This window comes from Desmodus rotundus, chromosome 3, assembly GCF_022682495.2.
Source record: "Desmodus rotundus isolate HL8 chromosome 3, HLdesRot8A.1, whole genome shotgun sequence".
Classification (NCBI taxonomy): domain Eukaryota; kingdom Metazoa; phylum Chordata; class Mammalia; order Chiroptera; family Phyllostomidae; genus Desmodus; species Desmodus rotundus.
Genome location: NC_071389.1, coordinates 26,493,320 through 26,510,078, shown reverse-complemented (window position 1 = coordinate 26,510,078; position 16,759 = coordinate 26,493,320). Strand labels below are relative to the sequence as shown.

General features: G+C 49.8%; 1 protein-coding gene across 1 annotated transcript; it reads left to right on the top strand.

Moving 5' to 3' along the window:
- Positions 1-3,137: 3,137 nt before the first annotated feature.
- On the top strand, positions 3,138-4,515 carry CITED4 (Cbp/p300 interacting transactivator with Glu/Asp rich carboxy-terminal domain 4). The gene is made up of 2 exons (XM_045190371.2): positions 3,138-3,252; positions 3,411-4,515. Exon 2 carries the CDS (start codon positions 3,428-3,430, stop codon positions 3,986-3,988), a length of 561 nt encoding a protein of 186 aa, XP_045046306.2. The 5' UTR covers positions 3,138-3,252; positions 3,411-3,427; the 3' UTR covers positions 3,989-4,515.
- Positions 4,516-16,759: the final 12,244 nt, after the last annotated feature.

The following is a 16,759-nucleotide window of genomic DNA, read 5'->3' as shown; positions in this document are numbered from 1 at the left end:
CCATCCCAAACCCAATGGGCTCACAAAGTGGCTTCAGATGAAAGCAGCTTGGATCAGCAGGGAGATCTGTGCTCTAAGGACTGCAAACGTTGTTGCTTTTGACCTTGCTCCGCCACACACCTGGGGACCCCAGCCAACTTCCTGAATTGTGCCAAGGCCTCAGTTTCCTTCTTTGTCAAAGAGGACAATAACTTCTGCTCTGCTTAATTTATTCATTCAACAGATACTGAAGTCCCTGCTATGTGCCCAGCACTGTTCTGATGCCTTAGAAATACTGGGCAGAACATTCCGTGCAAGGCATTCAAGGCCTCTGCTCTCAGGGAGCTGAGATGCTGGCGAGGAGATGTTCTTTGAAATAACGGTGATAGAAGAAAAGCAGAGCAGGGGGAGGGGATGGAGAGAGCTGAGCATGGAAAGTCTCTCTGAGGGGGTGAGTTTTAAATAGAGATCAGAACAAAGTGAAGGGGTGAATTATGTGGATGTCTGGGAAAGAGCATTCCAGGCAGAGGGACCAGCAGGAGCCCCGAGAAATGAATGTGCCTCGGCTGTCCACGGCAGAGTAAGGAAGCCATTCACGGAAACTCTGAGAACAAGTGGGGTCTGACCAGAGCAATGCTGTCTCAGCATAACCCAGATCATGTCACTCCTCTGCGGAAGTGCTTACAGGGTCCCATAAGGCCCTGCACAATCTTCCTTGCTCTTTCACACCCCGCCCCCAGTCTCCTGCTGCTCCAGCTACACTCCCCCTGGCTCTTACACCTGCCTTGAGGTATTACCCTAACTCAGGGGCTCAGAGTCACCTGTAGGCCTTATTAAAATGCAAATAGCTGAGTCCCAGCCCAGCTACTGGTTCAGAAGCTGATTCAGTCTGGGGTGGGGTCCCAGAATGTTCATTTCTAAGAAGGTCCTTGGTACCACAATCTCACAGGCACACTCCTGTCGTTCCCTCTCCTGGGACCACGCTGGCCCAGACACCACACGACTAATGCCCCCTCCCCCTTCAAGGCTTTGCTCAGACTAAATGTTCTCAGTGAGGCCTACTCCGACCATCCTGTGCAGTACTGCAACCTACCCTCTGCGCCCCCAGTCTCCTCCCTGCTCTAGTTCTCCCTTTTTCCCATAGTACCCACCACGCTCTAACATGTGGGTCATTATTATTTTACTTAGCTTGTTGTTAGCTATATGTCCCCAAGGACCTAGGAGAGGTTCTTAACCCAGACTCCAGGGACTCCTGAGCTGCCCCACGGACCTCTCCCCCCTCCCCGGGGGCTGCTACGCGATAGTTTGTGACCGTGGTATCTGTAGTTTTCATCAGATTCTTGAAGAATTCCTTGATCCTGAAACCTGATCACTGCCCGGCATAGGGTAGTTGCTCAAGAAATACTTGTTGACTAAATGAAAAAACTTTTTAAACATTATTTACACACATGACTTTTTTTTAAACAAGGAAAACTATAGTGGCGCAATGGCTCCCCAATGTTGGTGTCCTCAACCAGCTAGGTTGGAATAACAGGGTTGCTTTTTAAAAGTACAAATTCTTATGATTCCAAACACCCTCAGAAAGTCTGAGTCAGGAGGTTTGGGTGGGGCCAGAGATTCCTTACTTTTCAAAGCCCCCTCCCCTTCCACCCCCACACACCTCAGGTGAGTCTGAGGTGTGGCTGGCTGGGTTTAGGAATTTCAGTGTGAAGCCTTAATTGGAGAGAAACTCAGGACAATCAACTCCAGTGTGCAGCTTTTACACTTTGCAAAAAGTGTGATCGTACCCACGGTCACTTGTGACCTTCCCACAAGCTCTCAGGGTGACAAGGCAGGGATCCCAACCTCCCTTTCCCTGAGCAGAAAGCTGAGGCCCTAGGAACCGAATGACACCCTCCTCCCAACACCCAAAGGTCACACTGTCTTCAGGTGGTGGCGCTACAATCAGAACTAGGGTCTCTGGACTCTCACTCTAGGGCTCTCCTCTCCGAACCACCTGGATAAACCCAAGTTCCAGGAAGTCCCAAGGCCACTACCAGGGGAGGGGAGCCAACGAAGGGAGGGGAGGAGTGGCAAACTCTGGAGAGCAAGGTTCAGGGAGGCTATGTCCTGGCCCCCGGGAGAGACTCCAGCTGCTCTGAGGACAATTCACATGCTAACTCAGGCTCCTCATCTGAAAAATGGGGCTGACAATCCACGCCCTGGCCTCAGCAAGAAGCTTGCAGAATGCAGAGCACTCTAAACATTCATTTACATTATTATTGTTATCTGGGAAAGGTACAACATCCCGACTCAGACCTCCAGGGACAGAATTACAACCAGCCTTTCATTCATTTGAGATACATTTTTGAGCACCTACTATGGATCAGGCATTGTGCCGGGCACTCTACACACATGGCCTCATTACCCAGTGGGGTCGGTGCTGCTGCTGTCCCCGTTTTATAGATGAAGAAACTGAAGCTCAGGAGAGTGAGTGGCAATTTATTCCATCGTTTGTTCACTTACCTAACTTTTACACAAGCCTGCTCTGGGCCAGGCTCTGGGCCAAGTGCTGAGGTCACGAGGCTGAACAAGTCCTTCAAGGAGACATGCCCATAAATTACTTTAATAACAACTCAGTACATGCTTCCACAGACAAGTGAGTGAGAACCAGAGAAGGGGCAGCTGTCTCCCTGGGGTTATGGGGACAGGCAGCTGACCTCCTGGAGGACCCTGCACTGCTAAAGTGGTCGTAATGGCCATCGCAAGGCCTGGATTCGAGTGTCGCTTCTGTCAAGGCTCTGCTGTGTATTTCCAAGGAAACCCCTTCTGTTACTGAGCCCCGATCTCAACCTGAAAAATTAAGAGACTGGTCTTGTGATCCTGCAGCTCTGGGAGCCTAAACCTCTGGCCATCCCACCTCTACCTCTGGTCAGTTCAAGCTTGACCCCAGCCAACACCGAGGCTAAGCCTAGGACATTAAGATCAAGCCCCTTGAAAAGCACCCAACTCTGGCCAAAAAACCAGCACTCCTAGGCAGCAGCGCTGCCGGGGGTCCAAAGGGCGGAGCTCCGACAGGGGCGGGGCTGAGACCTCCTGGAGGCGTGGCACGGTGCTCCCAGGAGGGTCTCATCCAGCCAATGAGCGCACGGGAGCAGGGTGGCCCCGCCTCTGGATATAAGTCCCCGGAGGCCCGAGAGCGGCGCGGCGGTCTCAGAACCTGAGCTGGTAGGAGTGCGTTTTTCTCGTTGCCGCGAGTTGCGGCCACGGGGCGCAGGGGAGCACTTGAGTTCGGTGCGTCTTGGGCTAGGCAGAAGCTCTAGTCCAGTTTGGTTTTCCTTTGTCCGGCTGGGTTGTGGGGAGGGCACGGGAACGGGATCTCTCGCTGCAGAGGGACAGCTAGCCGAGGTTGGGTGGACGCCTGTGCTGACAATCCGCCTGTCGTCCCGCAGGCAGCCAGCCCGCCGTCATGGCCGACCACCTGATGCTCCCCGAGGGCTACCGCCTGGTGCAGAGACCACCGCCCGCTGTGCCCGCCGTGCCCGCCCATGGCCCCCAGGCGTTCCGGACGCTGCAGCCATATGCTGGCCCGGGCATGGACAGCGGGTTGCGGCAGCGGGGGTCTCTGCTGGGCCCGCCACCGCCTCCACTCGGAGCCCTGGCGTGCGGGGCCTTCGGGCCTCCGCCTGCCTTCCAGCCCTTTGCGGCCGTGCCGCCGCCGGCTGCCGGCAGCGCGCACCTGCAGCCGGTGGCTACGCTATACCCTGGCCGCGCAACCGCGCCCCCCGGTGCCTCGGTAGGTCCCCCGGCCCTGCAGCCGGCCCCAGGAGCCCCGGCCCCGCCGCCGCCTGTGAACGCCCTGGGAGGCGTGGACGCCGAACTCATCGACGAGGAGGCGCTGACGTCGCTGGAGCAGGAGCTCGAGCTGCACCGCGTGCGCGACCTGCCGGAGCTCTTTCTGGGCCAGAGCGAGTTTGACTGCTTCACGGACTTGGGGTCGGCGCCGCCGGCCGGCTCTGTGAGCTGCTGAGCAAGGCCCATCGCCTACCTGGGGTGCCCGAGAGGAGAACGGATTCTGACTGCCCGCCAGACTGCGCAGCCAACACCTGGGCCCCGCACGCACCCTCCGTGAGGGTGGAGGCAGCGGGCTATCGGACGGAGTTAACATCGGCTGGGACACCTGGCGTCACCTCTGGCCCTGCCTCCTGCAAGATGACAGTTTGGCATCACCTCTCTGACCCAGAGCCTCAGCGGTAAAAAGGGCACTGGACCCCCTTTCTGACACCACATTCTTGGATTCTATGTCCTCTCCTCTGGGACTCTCCTTCATCCCCCCCATCTGAGCCATTCCAGTCCTCTGCCTGATTCCCCCCCCCCCATCCTTGTGCAACCCACTGTGGTCACTGGGTCCCTGGAGCTGCCCATCCACTGGGGCCTTCACTGCCTCTGCCTGGGCCTCTCACCTTGGGGAGGAGAAGATTGTACATACAGTCCCCCTGCAGAGTGGAGCAATGCCCCATCTGGCCTCAAAAACCAAAATAAAATTGGGTCACTTTACAGCCTTGCATTTTTATTTCCTTATCTCTCCAACCCTTGACTATATTTGGCTTCTAGAGTCCTGAGGCTGTTGGGGAACCCCCAGGTGGGATGGAGGCCACAGCCCTGGTAGTGCCCAGGAAAGGAAATTGACAGTTTCTTTCAAAATTATCTGAGTCGTGCAATTGTTATGTCATAATCTGGAAGGCAGAGGCTGCCACCGCCTGGTGGCAGGGTAACCCAAAGGCACCGACGTTGGGTTTCCCAGCTCCTGGGAGGGCTTGGTGAAGCTGCCCTCACCTGTTGCTGGAAGAAGACAGCACAAAAGGTTAAAAGGGAGCTGGGTGGAACATGAGGATTCAGAAAACTCTGGCTTTGAGCCATGTCTCTCTTCCTGTCCATTCATCCAGATTTCTGAGGCTGTGTTCTCAGAGAGAGATGGTCCCGGCCTCAGGTGGGTGTGAGGACCAAATGCAACGTGAGGCCGTTAGCACAATGCCAGACACCGAGGCAGCCCTCCATAAATGATAGCGATGACTAGTCTACAGACTGGTGTTAGCTCTATGCCAGTCCCTGTGCCAACTCTTACGTGCCCTTATGGGGTCACAGTTCAGGTGGGAGTCGGGAGGACAGGGGGCGGTGACAAACCTGGACATCAACTCATGCTGGTACAAGGAAGAGTGTGAGAAAACAGGACGTCCCAACAACTAAACTCAAAGGAGGGAACAGTTTCAGCTGGTTGGGGATGGGGTCATTTCAGGGTTAGGGAGGTAGTGACATTTGATATGGAGAACAGTCTTGAGCTATGAGTACATCTTTAGGAGTTGGAGAAGGTGACATGCCGGTGAAGGGCCCACTCTAAGGCAGGGAGGCACGGCATATACAGAGAGGTCATGGGTGTCTAGAAGCGACGAGGTCCAAACAGCTTTGCAGCAACATTGTGATGTAAGCACAGTCCCCATTCAACAGATGAGGGACCTGGAGCTTGCCCAGGCCTGGCAGGATTTGGCCTCAATCCTGATCACCAGTGTGAGCTCCTGGCCACCCTCTGCTGTTGACTCTCTGGAAAGATCCCTAGGTACTCAGGGATGTAGGAGAAAGGCTGGAAGAGAGACTGAGGCAGGAAGGAGACTGGGTCAGAGACTCCGAGGATTGGGTTAGGATGGGGCCGTGGGGCCGGAGAGGAAAGAAGGAATTCCAGAGACTCTGGAACTGAACACAGAGCCGAGACCTTGTATCCCCAGTGGTGGGGCTGCACTCAAGCTTGTTAACATAATTCTCCCTCCAGCCTGTGAGTTCACCCAAAGTGCACTGTGTCGGCACCAGCTCTGGAGCCAGCAGGACAGGCGTGGGACGGGTGACAGGAGTGTTTGGCAAATGAATAAAGGTGTCCCCTAAGATAGTGGGGCTTTCTGGGACAGGATGGGGAGGAAGGGCAGAGAGGCTTCTGGAAAGAGACTGGCCTGAGCTCTGGGCTCAAAAAGGCCAGTGTTTGTCCCAGCTTGGAACAGGACCCCAGAACAAAGACAGAAACTGAGAGGCAGGACTGGACACTGTCCTGATTCTCTTCTCTCTGGGCCTCAGTTTCTCTACCAGTAAAATGGGGCTAATATGTCTGACCTGCTATTTAACAAGGCATTAAGCCTCCCAGCAAGTGAGGAGCAAATTCAGGGATGGGTTGGTAAGCAGGTGTTAAACTCTGAGGTGCTCTCCTATGGAAGGGATTTTACAATGAAAACCCAACACCTGCCTCTTTCTAGAGTTTAGGGGGCAGGTAGAAGAGAGAGTCCAGCTGCTGAGTTATTTCCCACCCCATATCCCTCCTAGAGGGGCTGCTGACAAGGTGGACAGCAGAGAAGGTAAGGCTGGGGCAGTCCACCACCTGGACCCCTGAATCCCTGACACTATGGAGGACCCTGACCCTCCCAGCTAGAGGGGAGGTGGATAGAGTGTCCTTCCTGAGGTTTGTATTCTAACAGCCTCAGGGTCCAGTTCCAGAAGCAGCTCTTACCAGCTGCCAGACCTCAAGCAAGCCAACCTTCTGAGTCTTGGTTCTCCTACGGCACAGGTATACTGTGGGTTCAGTTTCAGACCACCTCGATGAAGTGAGATACAATCTTTTTATTTGCCTTCAATTTATAAAAAAACGCAACATCTGTGAAATGCAATAAAGCAATGTGCAATAAAAAGGAATATGCTTGTAATCACACCAGCTTCCTATAGATTCAACAGGTATCTCTCACTCTTCCCTGGGGCTACCTCCTTAAAGCAACCTACCTCCCTTGGTTCTGTTCATTTCATTTTTATACCTGGGCTGGATCTTTGGGACTGGGAGGTACATCCTAGTGTCCCCGCACAAACATGGGGTGGGGAGTAGGGTAAGACCAGTGTCGTAGGAGTCCTAACAGCAAGTGCCTCCTTAAACTTGTGCTCTGGGTGCCCCATTTGCCTCTCCCAGACTAGCACCTCTCCTATCAGATGGAATACATTCTTTCCAGGGAATATCAGCCTTACAAGGCTGACATGATAAGACTCTAGATTATGTATTGATTTTTAAAGAGAGAGAGAGACGTCCATTGGTTAATTCTTTTTTTTTTAAGATTTTATTTATTTATTTTTAGAGAGAAGGGAAGGGAGGGAGAAAGAGAGGGAGAGAAACATCAATGTGTGATAGATACATGGATCCGTTGCCTCTCGCATACCCCCAACTGGGGACCTGGCCCACAACCCAGGCATGTGCCCTGGCTGGGAATTGAACCTGTGACCTTTGGGTTCAGCTGGCACTCAATCCACTGAGCCACACCAGCCATGGCTGGTTAATTCTTGTACATGGCCTGACCAGGGATCGAACTTGCAACCTTGGTGTATCAGGACAATGTTCTAACCAACCGAGCTACTCAGCCAGTGCCATGGTAGATTCTTAATAATAGAGAGCAGCTGCCATAATCATCACCACTATCACCATCATCATCATCACCACCATTTCAGCTCAGCTCAGTGTTCAATAGTCATTTGTTGAATAAATTAAATTAATAGTTTGTTCCTAGTCTTTTCCCAGGCTGCTTAAATCATTTAGCAGATTATTAAGTAATCCTCTTGAATTCCTTAATCCATTCTTGACTAATTTTATGCTACCCTGCTGTTAGAAATGCTGGGTCAGAATTACTGCTGATTGAGGACTAAATCAGAATTTGCTGAGTGCCTACTGTGTGCAGGCCTGATGGGACCTAACAGCACCCAGTAGGTGCTCTTTCTCTTCCAGCCTCTCTAACTACCACCCAACCATGTAAATTAGCACTGCTAGGTAGTTTCATCCCCATTCCAAAAGTCAGGAAATTGGGACTCAGACAGCGAATTATTCCTCCAAGTCACACCCCAGTAAGTGGTGGGTGAGCACGCCCATTCTGGTATATCCAAGACCTTTCCCCTCCCAGGCTGGGGCTGGCCAAGGATCTGAGCCTGAGAGGAACAAGAGCTGAGTCCCAGACCTGGTGTTGCCACTTTGTGGCCATGGACGCAGAGGAAGTCGCTAAGCCTCATTAGGCCTGTTTTTTCCTCTGTACAATGTGGAGAATAAACCTAATTTCAGAGGTAAATGTACAAGGACTCAAATGAGACCTGGTTTCTGAGAGCACATTGCAAACAGCGCAGTGCTGTTTGGCTGGGGCGAGTTGGGGGCCAACAACCATGTCTTATACCCCTTACGCAGCTGATTTGGAGAGAGGAGAGCTGCACACATTTGGAACTTGAGAGCTGGGCCAGCCTGCAGTGTGCAATGCAGAGACACATGTCAAGGTGGCATGACAGGTGCTGCCAAGTAGCTCAGGGTCTGGGAAGCCCTGGGTGCTGGTGGCAATGAAAGGGTAGTGTGTATGTCAACTTGGGGAGGACATCCAGATAAAGGCCCAAGGCTCAGAGTGTCCCCTGGCAGAGAGGGGAAATACAGGAAGCCACTCTGAGCCTATTCTGCTCATCTATCAAATGGACATAACACAGGCTTTTGTGAGAATGAACTCAGGTGATGTTAAGTGCCTGTCCTGCGAGCTGCTCAGCTAGGAGCTCTTGTTGGGAAATATGACCACAGGGACGAGGAGGAGAGAGCCTTGTCCAGGGCAGCCTCTAGGTGCTTCCCAGCCTCCACTCCGGCCACCCCTGGTACACCATGTTCCTTATGCCTCAGTGCCTGGGCTCTGCTGTTTATTTGGCCTGAAATGCCCTCCCCAGGCCCTTTTCCACCTGTGGAAGGCCTGTTTCATCACACGTCAGGGTTGATGAGGAGTCTTTACCCCTAGAGTGTAAGGTTTTGAGGACAGAACCTGATTCATCATCGTCCCCACCTCCATCCCACTGTGGCTCGGAGTGGGTATTAGGAAATGCCAGAGTGAGTGGCTGCTCCCTGGCCCTGAGCAGGGAGCTGAGGCTGAAAGATGGCCCTGGGCTAGAGTCTGAGCTGGAGTTGGGAGCTCTGAGCTCTAGTCCCAGCTCAGCCATGAACTTGTGAACTCTCTAAACTTTGTCGCCCAGACCACATTCCTCGCCCCTTGTCCCTCACAGGTACTGGAAGGCAGTGAGGCTGGATTGAGGGAGGAGGGCAGGGAACTGCAACACTTCCGGAGCACCCTGGTGGGCAGCGGGCTTGGTGCGCACGTCTCCTTCAGTCCTCACAACAGCTCTGGGGGTGGGTGTCGTTTTTTTACCTCATTCTATTCTGTTGGCCTCATTCCACACTGTTGGGGCTCAGAAAGGTTAAACAACCTACTCAACCACACAGAAGGCTCTTGGGAAAAAGTTGTTCTTCTTTGCAGGATGAAGAGAGGTTGGACATCAGTAAGCATGAAGTCCAGATATGCCCCACAGAGCAGGAGTGCGGCCAGGACAGGGAGTTCTGCAGAGCTCATTAGAGGGCAGTGTCCAGAGGGACTTGCTCCTTTGCCTCTTCCTAGTGAGGAGCTACAGCTGGGAGCTCTGCCATAACACTGGCACACCCCGTCAGCAGGATCGACCCCCACCCCAGCACCCCAGCCTCCTCCGGCCCAGAATATGAGCCGATCATTATTTGTTCATTTTTTAAACAAACACATTGTTTTTAGTCACAAGTAATATGTGCTTGAGGCAAAATAATTTCAAACAATCTAGAAAGTCTAAAGCAAAAAGTCAAAGACACCCCCCAGGTTTTTCTTCACACAATACATACGATGTGTGCCTTATGTATATGTAGATAGAGTAGATGTATATGTCTACTGTGTGTACTATACATTACATATAACATACACCACTTTTTCACATACATGAGATTATATTATTTTATATAATTGGACTTATTTCACTTATTTTGGAAATCTTCCCACATCAGTAAATACCACTCTGCCTTAATCTTTGTAATGACTATATTGTGCATAATCAGCCTCCTACTGATGGCAGTTCAGCTTCCTAAATTCCACTGTTACAGATGATGCTACCAGGAGGAGCTTCCTTGCATATTTACCCTGGAACATGTGGGGATATCTCTATAGAATGGGTACCTAGAGGAGGAGCTACTGGTTTAGAAGACATAAGCAAATAAAATTGTGATAATCTCTCTGAACGGTGTGGCTCAGTTGGTTGAGCATGGTCCTGCAAAAGTGAAAGGTTGCAGGTTCGATTCCCAGTCAGGGCACATACCTAGATTGCAGGGCGGGCCGGTTCCCTGTTGGGGCATGTGCAAGAGGTGACCAATTGATGTTTCTCTCACATGTTAATGTTTCTCTCCCTCTCTTTCTCCCTCCCTATCCCTCTCTCTAAAAATAAAAATCTTTTTAAAAATGTTGATAGTCACTGCCAAATAGTTCTCTTTCACCTTCCTGCCAGCACTGTTGGCTCATACCCTTGATTACACTGGACATTAGCAATGCTTTTAGTTTTTTCCTTTCTAAGTGAAAAAAACAGTTACTTAATTTTGATTTCTTTGATTGTCAATAAAGACATTAGTTATCTTTGTATTCTAAGAATTACTTGTTCATATCCTTGCCCATGTTTCTCCTGAGTTGTTTATCTTTTTCTTATTGATTTATGAGTTCATATTATATTGTGAATGGTAAACCTCTGTCTTTGGTAAATGTTGCAAATATTCTCTCCTGAACTGTTACTGGTTATTTGATGCTGTTTATGTTCTCTTTTGCCTTTTGGAAGTTAATAATTTTTATGTCATCAAATCTCTCCATTTCTTCCCTGCATAGCTCCTGGGTTTAAATTAAGGACGGGAAGGGTCTGGCCCTCCTCAGAGCTAGCTGGAGGAGTTGTGCTTCTAATTGGGATCTGCACTCAGAGCAACATCAACAGATTAGCCACAGGGATTGAAGGGCCAGCCCGGGTCTTGGGATCCACAGACCTGGTTTAAATTCTGGCCTCAAACTACATATTTGACATCTGTCAAAGTCATTTTACACTCTGAGCCTCTGTTTTTGTTTTTTGTTCTAATGTAAAACACATACCAATACACGCACACCCAAGTGGTCCGATTAAATGAGCTAGAAGCTGACATGCTTAGCACAGTCCTTGGCACACAGTAAGTTCCCAGTAGCTGAGAGTCATTTCCAACATTAATACAACAAGTGCTGAGAAAGCTGTTAAAAGTATCCAGAAAAGGAGCCCAGAGTGGGAGGGTGGCTTCAAAGCATGTCCCCTGTAAATGGCAGAACGACGGGGCTCTTCAGCTCACAGGGGAGACCCAGAGGCGAGACAGACCCCCGCTGTTCATGACCCCCAAGATCCAGTCACTCTTCTCCTCGCGAAAGGCTTCCCAAAGTAACTTTGGGGAACCACCTCTCCCTCATTTAGTTTGGATAAGTTTGCCTGTTTCCCTAGATATGATTCAAAATAAAATAATACTAAACTATAAAATTAGTGTAAGAAATTCCATAAATCTTCAGTTTTCCATGACTATTTTGAAATAGCAATGCTTTACTTCCTCCTCCTCCTCCTCCTCCTCTTCTTCACCTCAAAGTTTTTCAGATTGTCAACTAGTGCCCTAAACACCTGACCTGACCGCTAGTTAGGTACTGACTTATACAACTCAGCTAATACTCTCAGTGACCTGACTTAATATATTTTTATTGCAGGTTACACAAAGGCAAGGAAACCGAGACTCATAGAGGTAAAGTGACTTACTTACTGCCACACAGTTAGTAGTTTACTGAGTTAAAATATTTCATGCACTAAGGGTAGTACACACAGCAAAAGATTTTTAAATATTAGCTCAGCTGCTGTAACAAAAGGAACCAGAAGTTTTAAAAGTGGTTTAAAGAGGGACTTCCGGCCAAGATGGAGGCGTAGGTAGATACACTTTGTCTCTTCCCACAACCAAAAGAAGGACAACAACAAATTTAAAAACAAAAACAACTGGAACTGACAGAAAATTGAACTGCATGGAAGTCCAACAACCAAGCAGTTAAAGAAGAAACATTCATCTAGACTTGTAGCAGGGGCAGAGACGCGCGGCCAGTGGGAAAGGACTCACGGTGAGGCGGCAGCAGGCAGACAGGGCGAGGCGGTGGCTGGGCAGAGCGGGGGGGGGGGGGGGGGGGTCCCCACATTTGCATGCGGATAAAACGGGAGGAAAAACTGGGGAGCGAGACAGACTGCACCACCTAGAGTTCCAGCACAGGGAAATAAAGTCTCAAACTTCTGATTGAAAGCATCTGTGGGGGCTTCTGCGGCAGGAGAAACTCCCAGCCTCACAGGAGGGTTCGTTGGAGAGACCCACAGGGTCCTAGAATATACACAACCCACCCACCCCGGAATCAGCACCAGAAGGGCCCAATTTGCTTGTGGGTAGCGGGGGAAGTGACTGAAAGCTGGTGAGAGCTGAGCAAGCTGCATTTTCCCTTCTCAGACCCCTCTGGAACAAAGCAGAGACTTTGGTTGCCCCGCCCTGACAAATACCTAAGGCTCCACCCCTTACTATCTAACAGACTCAGGAAACCAAAAAAATCCCAAATGATAGAACAGATCAAAGCTCCAGAAAAAACAGAACTGAGCAACAAAGAGATAGTTGACCTATCAGAAGCACAGTTCAAAACACTGGTAATCAGGACGCTCACAGAATTGGTTGAGTATGATCGCAAAACAGGAAAAAGTGAAGGCTATGAAAAGTAAAATAAAGGAAAATGCACGGGGAACCAACAGTAACAAGAAGGAAACCAGGACTCAAATCAACAGTTTGGAACAGAAGGAAGAAATAAACATTCAACCATACAGGATGAAGAAACAATAATAAAAAAAAAAAAAAAAATGAGGAAAGGCTTAGGACCTCCAGGACAACCTTAAATGTTCCAAGACCTGAATCATGGTATCAGAAGGAGAAGAGGAAGAGCAAGAAATTGAAAACTTATTTGAAAACATAATGAAGGAAAACTTCCCTAATCTGTCAAAGGAAATAGACTTCCAGGAAGTCCAGGAAGCCCAGAGAGTACCAAAGAAGTTGGACTCAGGGAAGCACACACCAAGACACATTATAGTCACATTAGCCAAGATTAAAAATAAGGAGAGAATCTTAAAAGCAGCAAGAGAAAAGGAGACAGTTACCTACAAAGAAGGTCCCCTAAGACCGTCAGCTGATTTCTCAAAAGAAACCATATACACAAGAAGAGTCTGGAAAGAAGTATTCAAAGTCATGAAAGGCAAGGACCTACATCCAAGACTGCTCTTTCCAGCAAAGCTATCATTTAGAATGGAAGGACAGATAAAGTGCTTCCCAGACAGGGTCGAGTTAAAGGAGTTTATCATCACCAAGTCTTTATTATATGAAATGTTAAAGGGACTTATCTAAGAAAAAGAAGATCAAAACTATGAACAGTAAAATGACAAAAAACTCACAACTATCAACAACCAAACCTAAAAAACAAAAACAAAACAAACTAAGCAAACTACTAGAACAGGAGCAGAATCACAGAAATGGAGATCACATGGAGGGTTATCAGCAGGAAGGGATGAGGAATGGGGAAAAAGGTACAGGGAATAAGAAGCATAAATGACAGGTCAAAAATAGATGGGGAGGTTAAGAATAGTATGGGAAACGTAGAAGCCAAAGAACTTATATGTATGAGCCATGGACATGAACTCAGGGGTGGGGAGGGGAGTGCAGGTAGGAGCGGGGTGCAGGGCAGAGGGGAACAAAGGGGGGGAAATGGGACAACTGTAATAGCATAATCAATAAAATATGTTTTTTTAAATAAAAAAATAAAAGTGGCTTAAAGAGCAAAAGAGATTTCTTTCTAGTCCCACCCAGTCACCTAGACCCAGACTGCTTTCTTCTTGTTGCTCTGCCATTCATGACCCCAACCTGCTCAAAGTCTGTGTTGGCTTTTTATTTCTGTCTTTATCTACAGACTGGAGGTTGGATTGCAGACATGCACACAACTGAACTCTCGGAGAAGAGAGTGAGGAGGTGGGCACACCCAGTGCTTTCAGGCCCAATTACACACATCACTTCCATGCAGACTCGCTTGACAAGAATTTAATCACATGACCACACTTAGGGAGGCTGGGAAATATGGCTTGTAGCTGGCAACCATGTGTTCATCAGCAACTCAGTTGTTACGTAAGATGGGAAGGTTGGATTTTGGTGGACAACCAGCAGTCTCTACCACAGCAAGTGGTAGTAATAACTGGCTCACTTGAGATTAGAAGTCAAGTCTCCTATGCCCCTGGGTACCTGGGGGGTAGGGTGGGGTGGGAAAGATGTCAGGGGCCTGAGTCCTATATAAAGAGAACTGTTGGAACTTAGAAGAGTTCGTATGAGTCAGTCATCACCGTGAGCATGCGTGTTGGGTAATTCCCTTCTTTAGTCTCAGTTTCTTTATCTGTAAAATGGGGATAATAATGGGACTTACCCGTGAGTGGCTGCTGTGAAAACACTTACCAAAGTTTGTGACACATACTGGGTGCTCACCCAATGCAACAGAGGGGGAGGCATGAACACACGAAAGAAGGAAATTCCAGGGGCGGTGACAATGTGTGCAATGGCCAAGTGGCATGAATGAATAAGGCTTGACCGGAAAAGGCAGCAAGTCCAGAGTGGTTAGCAGGTAGGGTGGACACTCAGAGGGGCAGGGGATGTATCTGAAGTAGGCGAGGATCCAAGAGGGCTGACCCTTAAGTGGCAGGCTGAGGAGCTTGAACTTGATCTTGTTGGTAATGGGGAATCGTGGAGTGATGAGCAGGATGGAAAAATAATTAGATTTGTGTTTTGGAAAGATCACTCTGACTGCTGTGAGTAGAATGGACTTGAGACGGGCACACTGGAGAAATGGAGAATGCTGAGAAGACTGTTCATGCTGATTCGGGTGGCGATGAGGGACCTAGGACCAGTGGTGATAAGGTGAGGACAATGGGGGGTGCTGTCAAGACAGAAGCAGTATGTTGGGTCATCCGGTATTGGTGTCCAGGCGGAGGCGGGCCAGGGAAATGAGCCACACGCTCAGTAGCGAGGTCTGGACTGAGAATAAACATGTTGTGGAGTTATTAGCATACCCGTGATTGCCACAGGAATGATGAAAGTGGCCAAAGACAGAACCCTGGGGGAACACAGACATGTAAGAGCAAGAGGGACAGAGACTGAGAAGGAGCATCTGGGAAGGCGGGGTGGGAGCCAGCACAGAAGATGCCGTGAAAGCCATGGAGGTGTTTCCTGAAGGAGGGTGGTCTGCAGGGTCTAACGCTGCTGAAAAGCCAAGTAAAATAAGGGCTGAAAAGCGGATCTTCAATTTGGCGACCACTAAGCGCAGAGCAGTTCTGGGGAGAAGACGGTGGGGGTCTGGCTGCAGTGGGTCAGCAGGAGGTGGGAAAAGAGGAAGGATCATCAAATGTAAGTGGCTTGTTTAAGTCATCCTTGGGACCTCCATGCTTTTGTGGGTGGAGTGACCCATGGGGATTCTTCGCTGGGTGTTACTGGTGGGTTTGGCCCAGGTAGCACCAGCTAGAAATGGGGTGCAACACCTACCTTTGCTCAGGAGGTGGCAGCACCACACTAAGTGACACCGCCGTGACCAACACAGTACATATAAATGTATTTTCAGGGAAAGGAAGCTTAGTTCCCCCAACATCAAAGATTTTTAGGGAGGGAGGATCACTATCTTGGATGAGATCCTTAAGCAGAAGAAACTGAATGTAATTTTGGATTCAAATCTTGACTCCGTCACATACTGACTGAGTGACCTTGAGCAATCCCGCTTCCTGGTTGGCAAACTGGGGATAAGAAGCCCAAACCCACCTCTCAGGTCACTGGGAGTTCCTAAGCTAGTTTGGTTGTGTCTGATGGCCTTGTGGGCGGATTTAGGGTAGAGGTGGGCAGCGGAGACAGGCTCAGAAGTGGAGGGAGGGTATCCAGACCTGAGGAGCCCTGGGAGGCTGCCGGTGGTCCCACAAGGACCAGACGGAGCAGAGGTTTGGGAGTCAGGAAAGCTGGGTTCGGATTTTGCAGCCGAGATACCTGAGGCTCACAGAGAGAAAATTGCTTTCCCACGGTCATACCCCTCAAACAAAGGCATCAAAACCAAATTTGGAAAATAATCTGATGTTTAATTTTTCTTTGAAGTATTGAATTTGCATCGTAGGAAAAATCAGAACTCTCTGGGACCTCTTTGCCACTACAGTGTGGTTTTGTGTTTTCTGCACTTAGGACTTCTGAAGACACCCCTCTCCTCCGGCTCCTCTTTAATCCACACATTCTGAGAGGGCCCCTGAATCTCTCCTTTCCCGCAGGAGTGACACAGGCAGATTAAGGACCGGAGAAGAGGAAGGCCACCCAAGGACAAGCCTGGACGTCAGGAGACATGGGCTCAGCTCTGGACTCTGCCTTGGCCTACTGGGCCTACTGGGCCTCAGTTTCCCCATCTGCAAAATGTGGCTGTTGAACCAGCCAGGCCCTGGGAGCCTTGGCTTCTCAGACCATTATGAAAGCTTTTGCTTCCCCCCAGCTTCCCTGACCACCCCCCCAAACTAAAACTGTCTCCCAATGCTGTCGCTGTCTCGCTTCCATTCTGTTTCCTTCACAGCTCTTATCGCTCTCTGAAATTATCTTGTTTTTTTTGTTTATATTCTGTCTAGACAGTAATCTACTGTCTACTCCCTGTGAACTGGGACTTTGGGAGCTTGAGAGAGCCGCTAGACCTTGGCACCTAGTCCGGTGCTTGGCACGCAGGAGAGATGAACAAACAATTGCAGAATGAATGAATGAAGGGCAGAGAACACAGCCCCTTGCTCTGTGAGGCAAGTCCTGGAGTCTCTG

Excerpts from the sequence above, each read along its gene's own strand:
- CITED4 (XM_045190371.2), top strand. The coding sequence starts at position 3,428 with ATGGCCGACCACCTGATGCTCCCCGAGGGCTACCGCCTGGTGCAGAGA.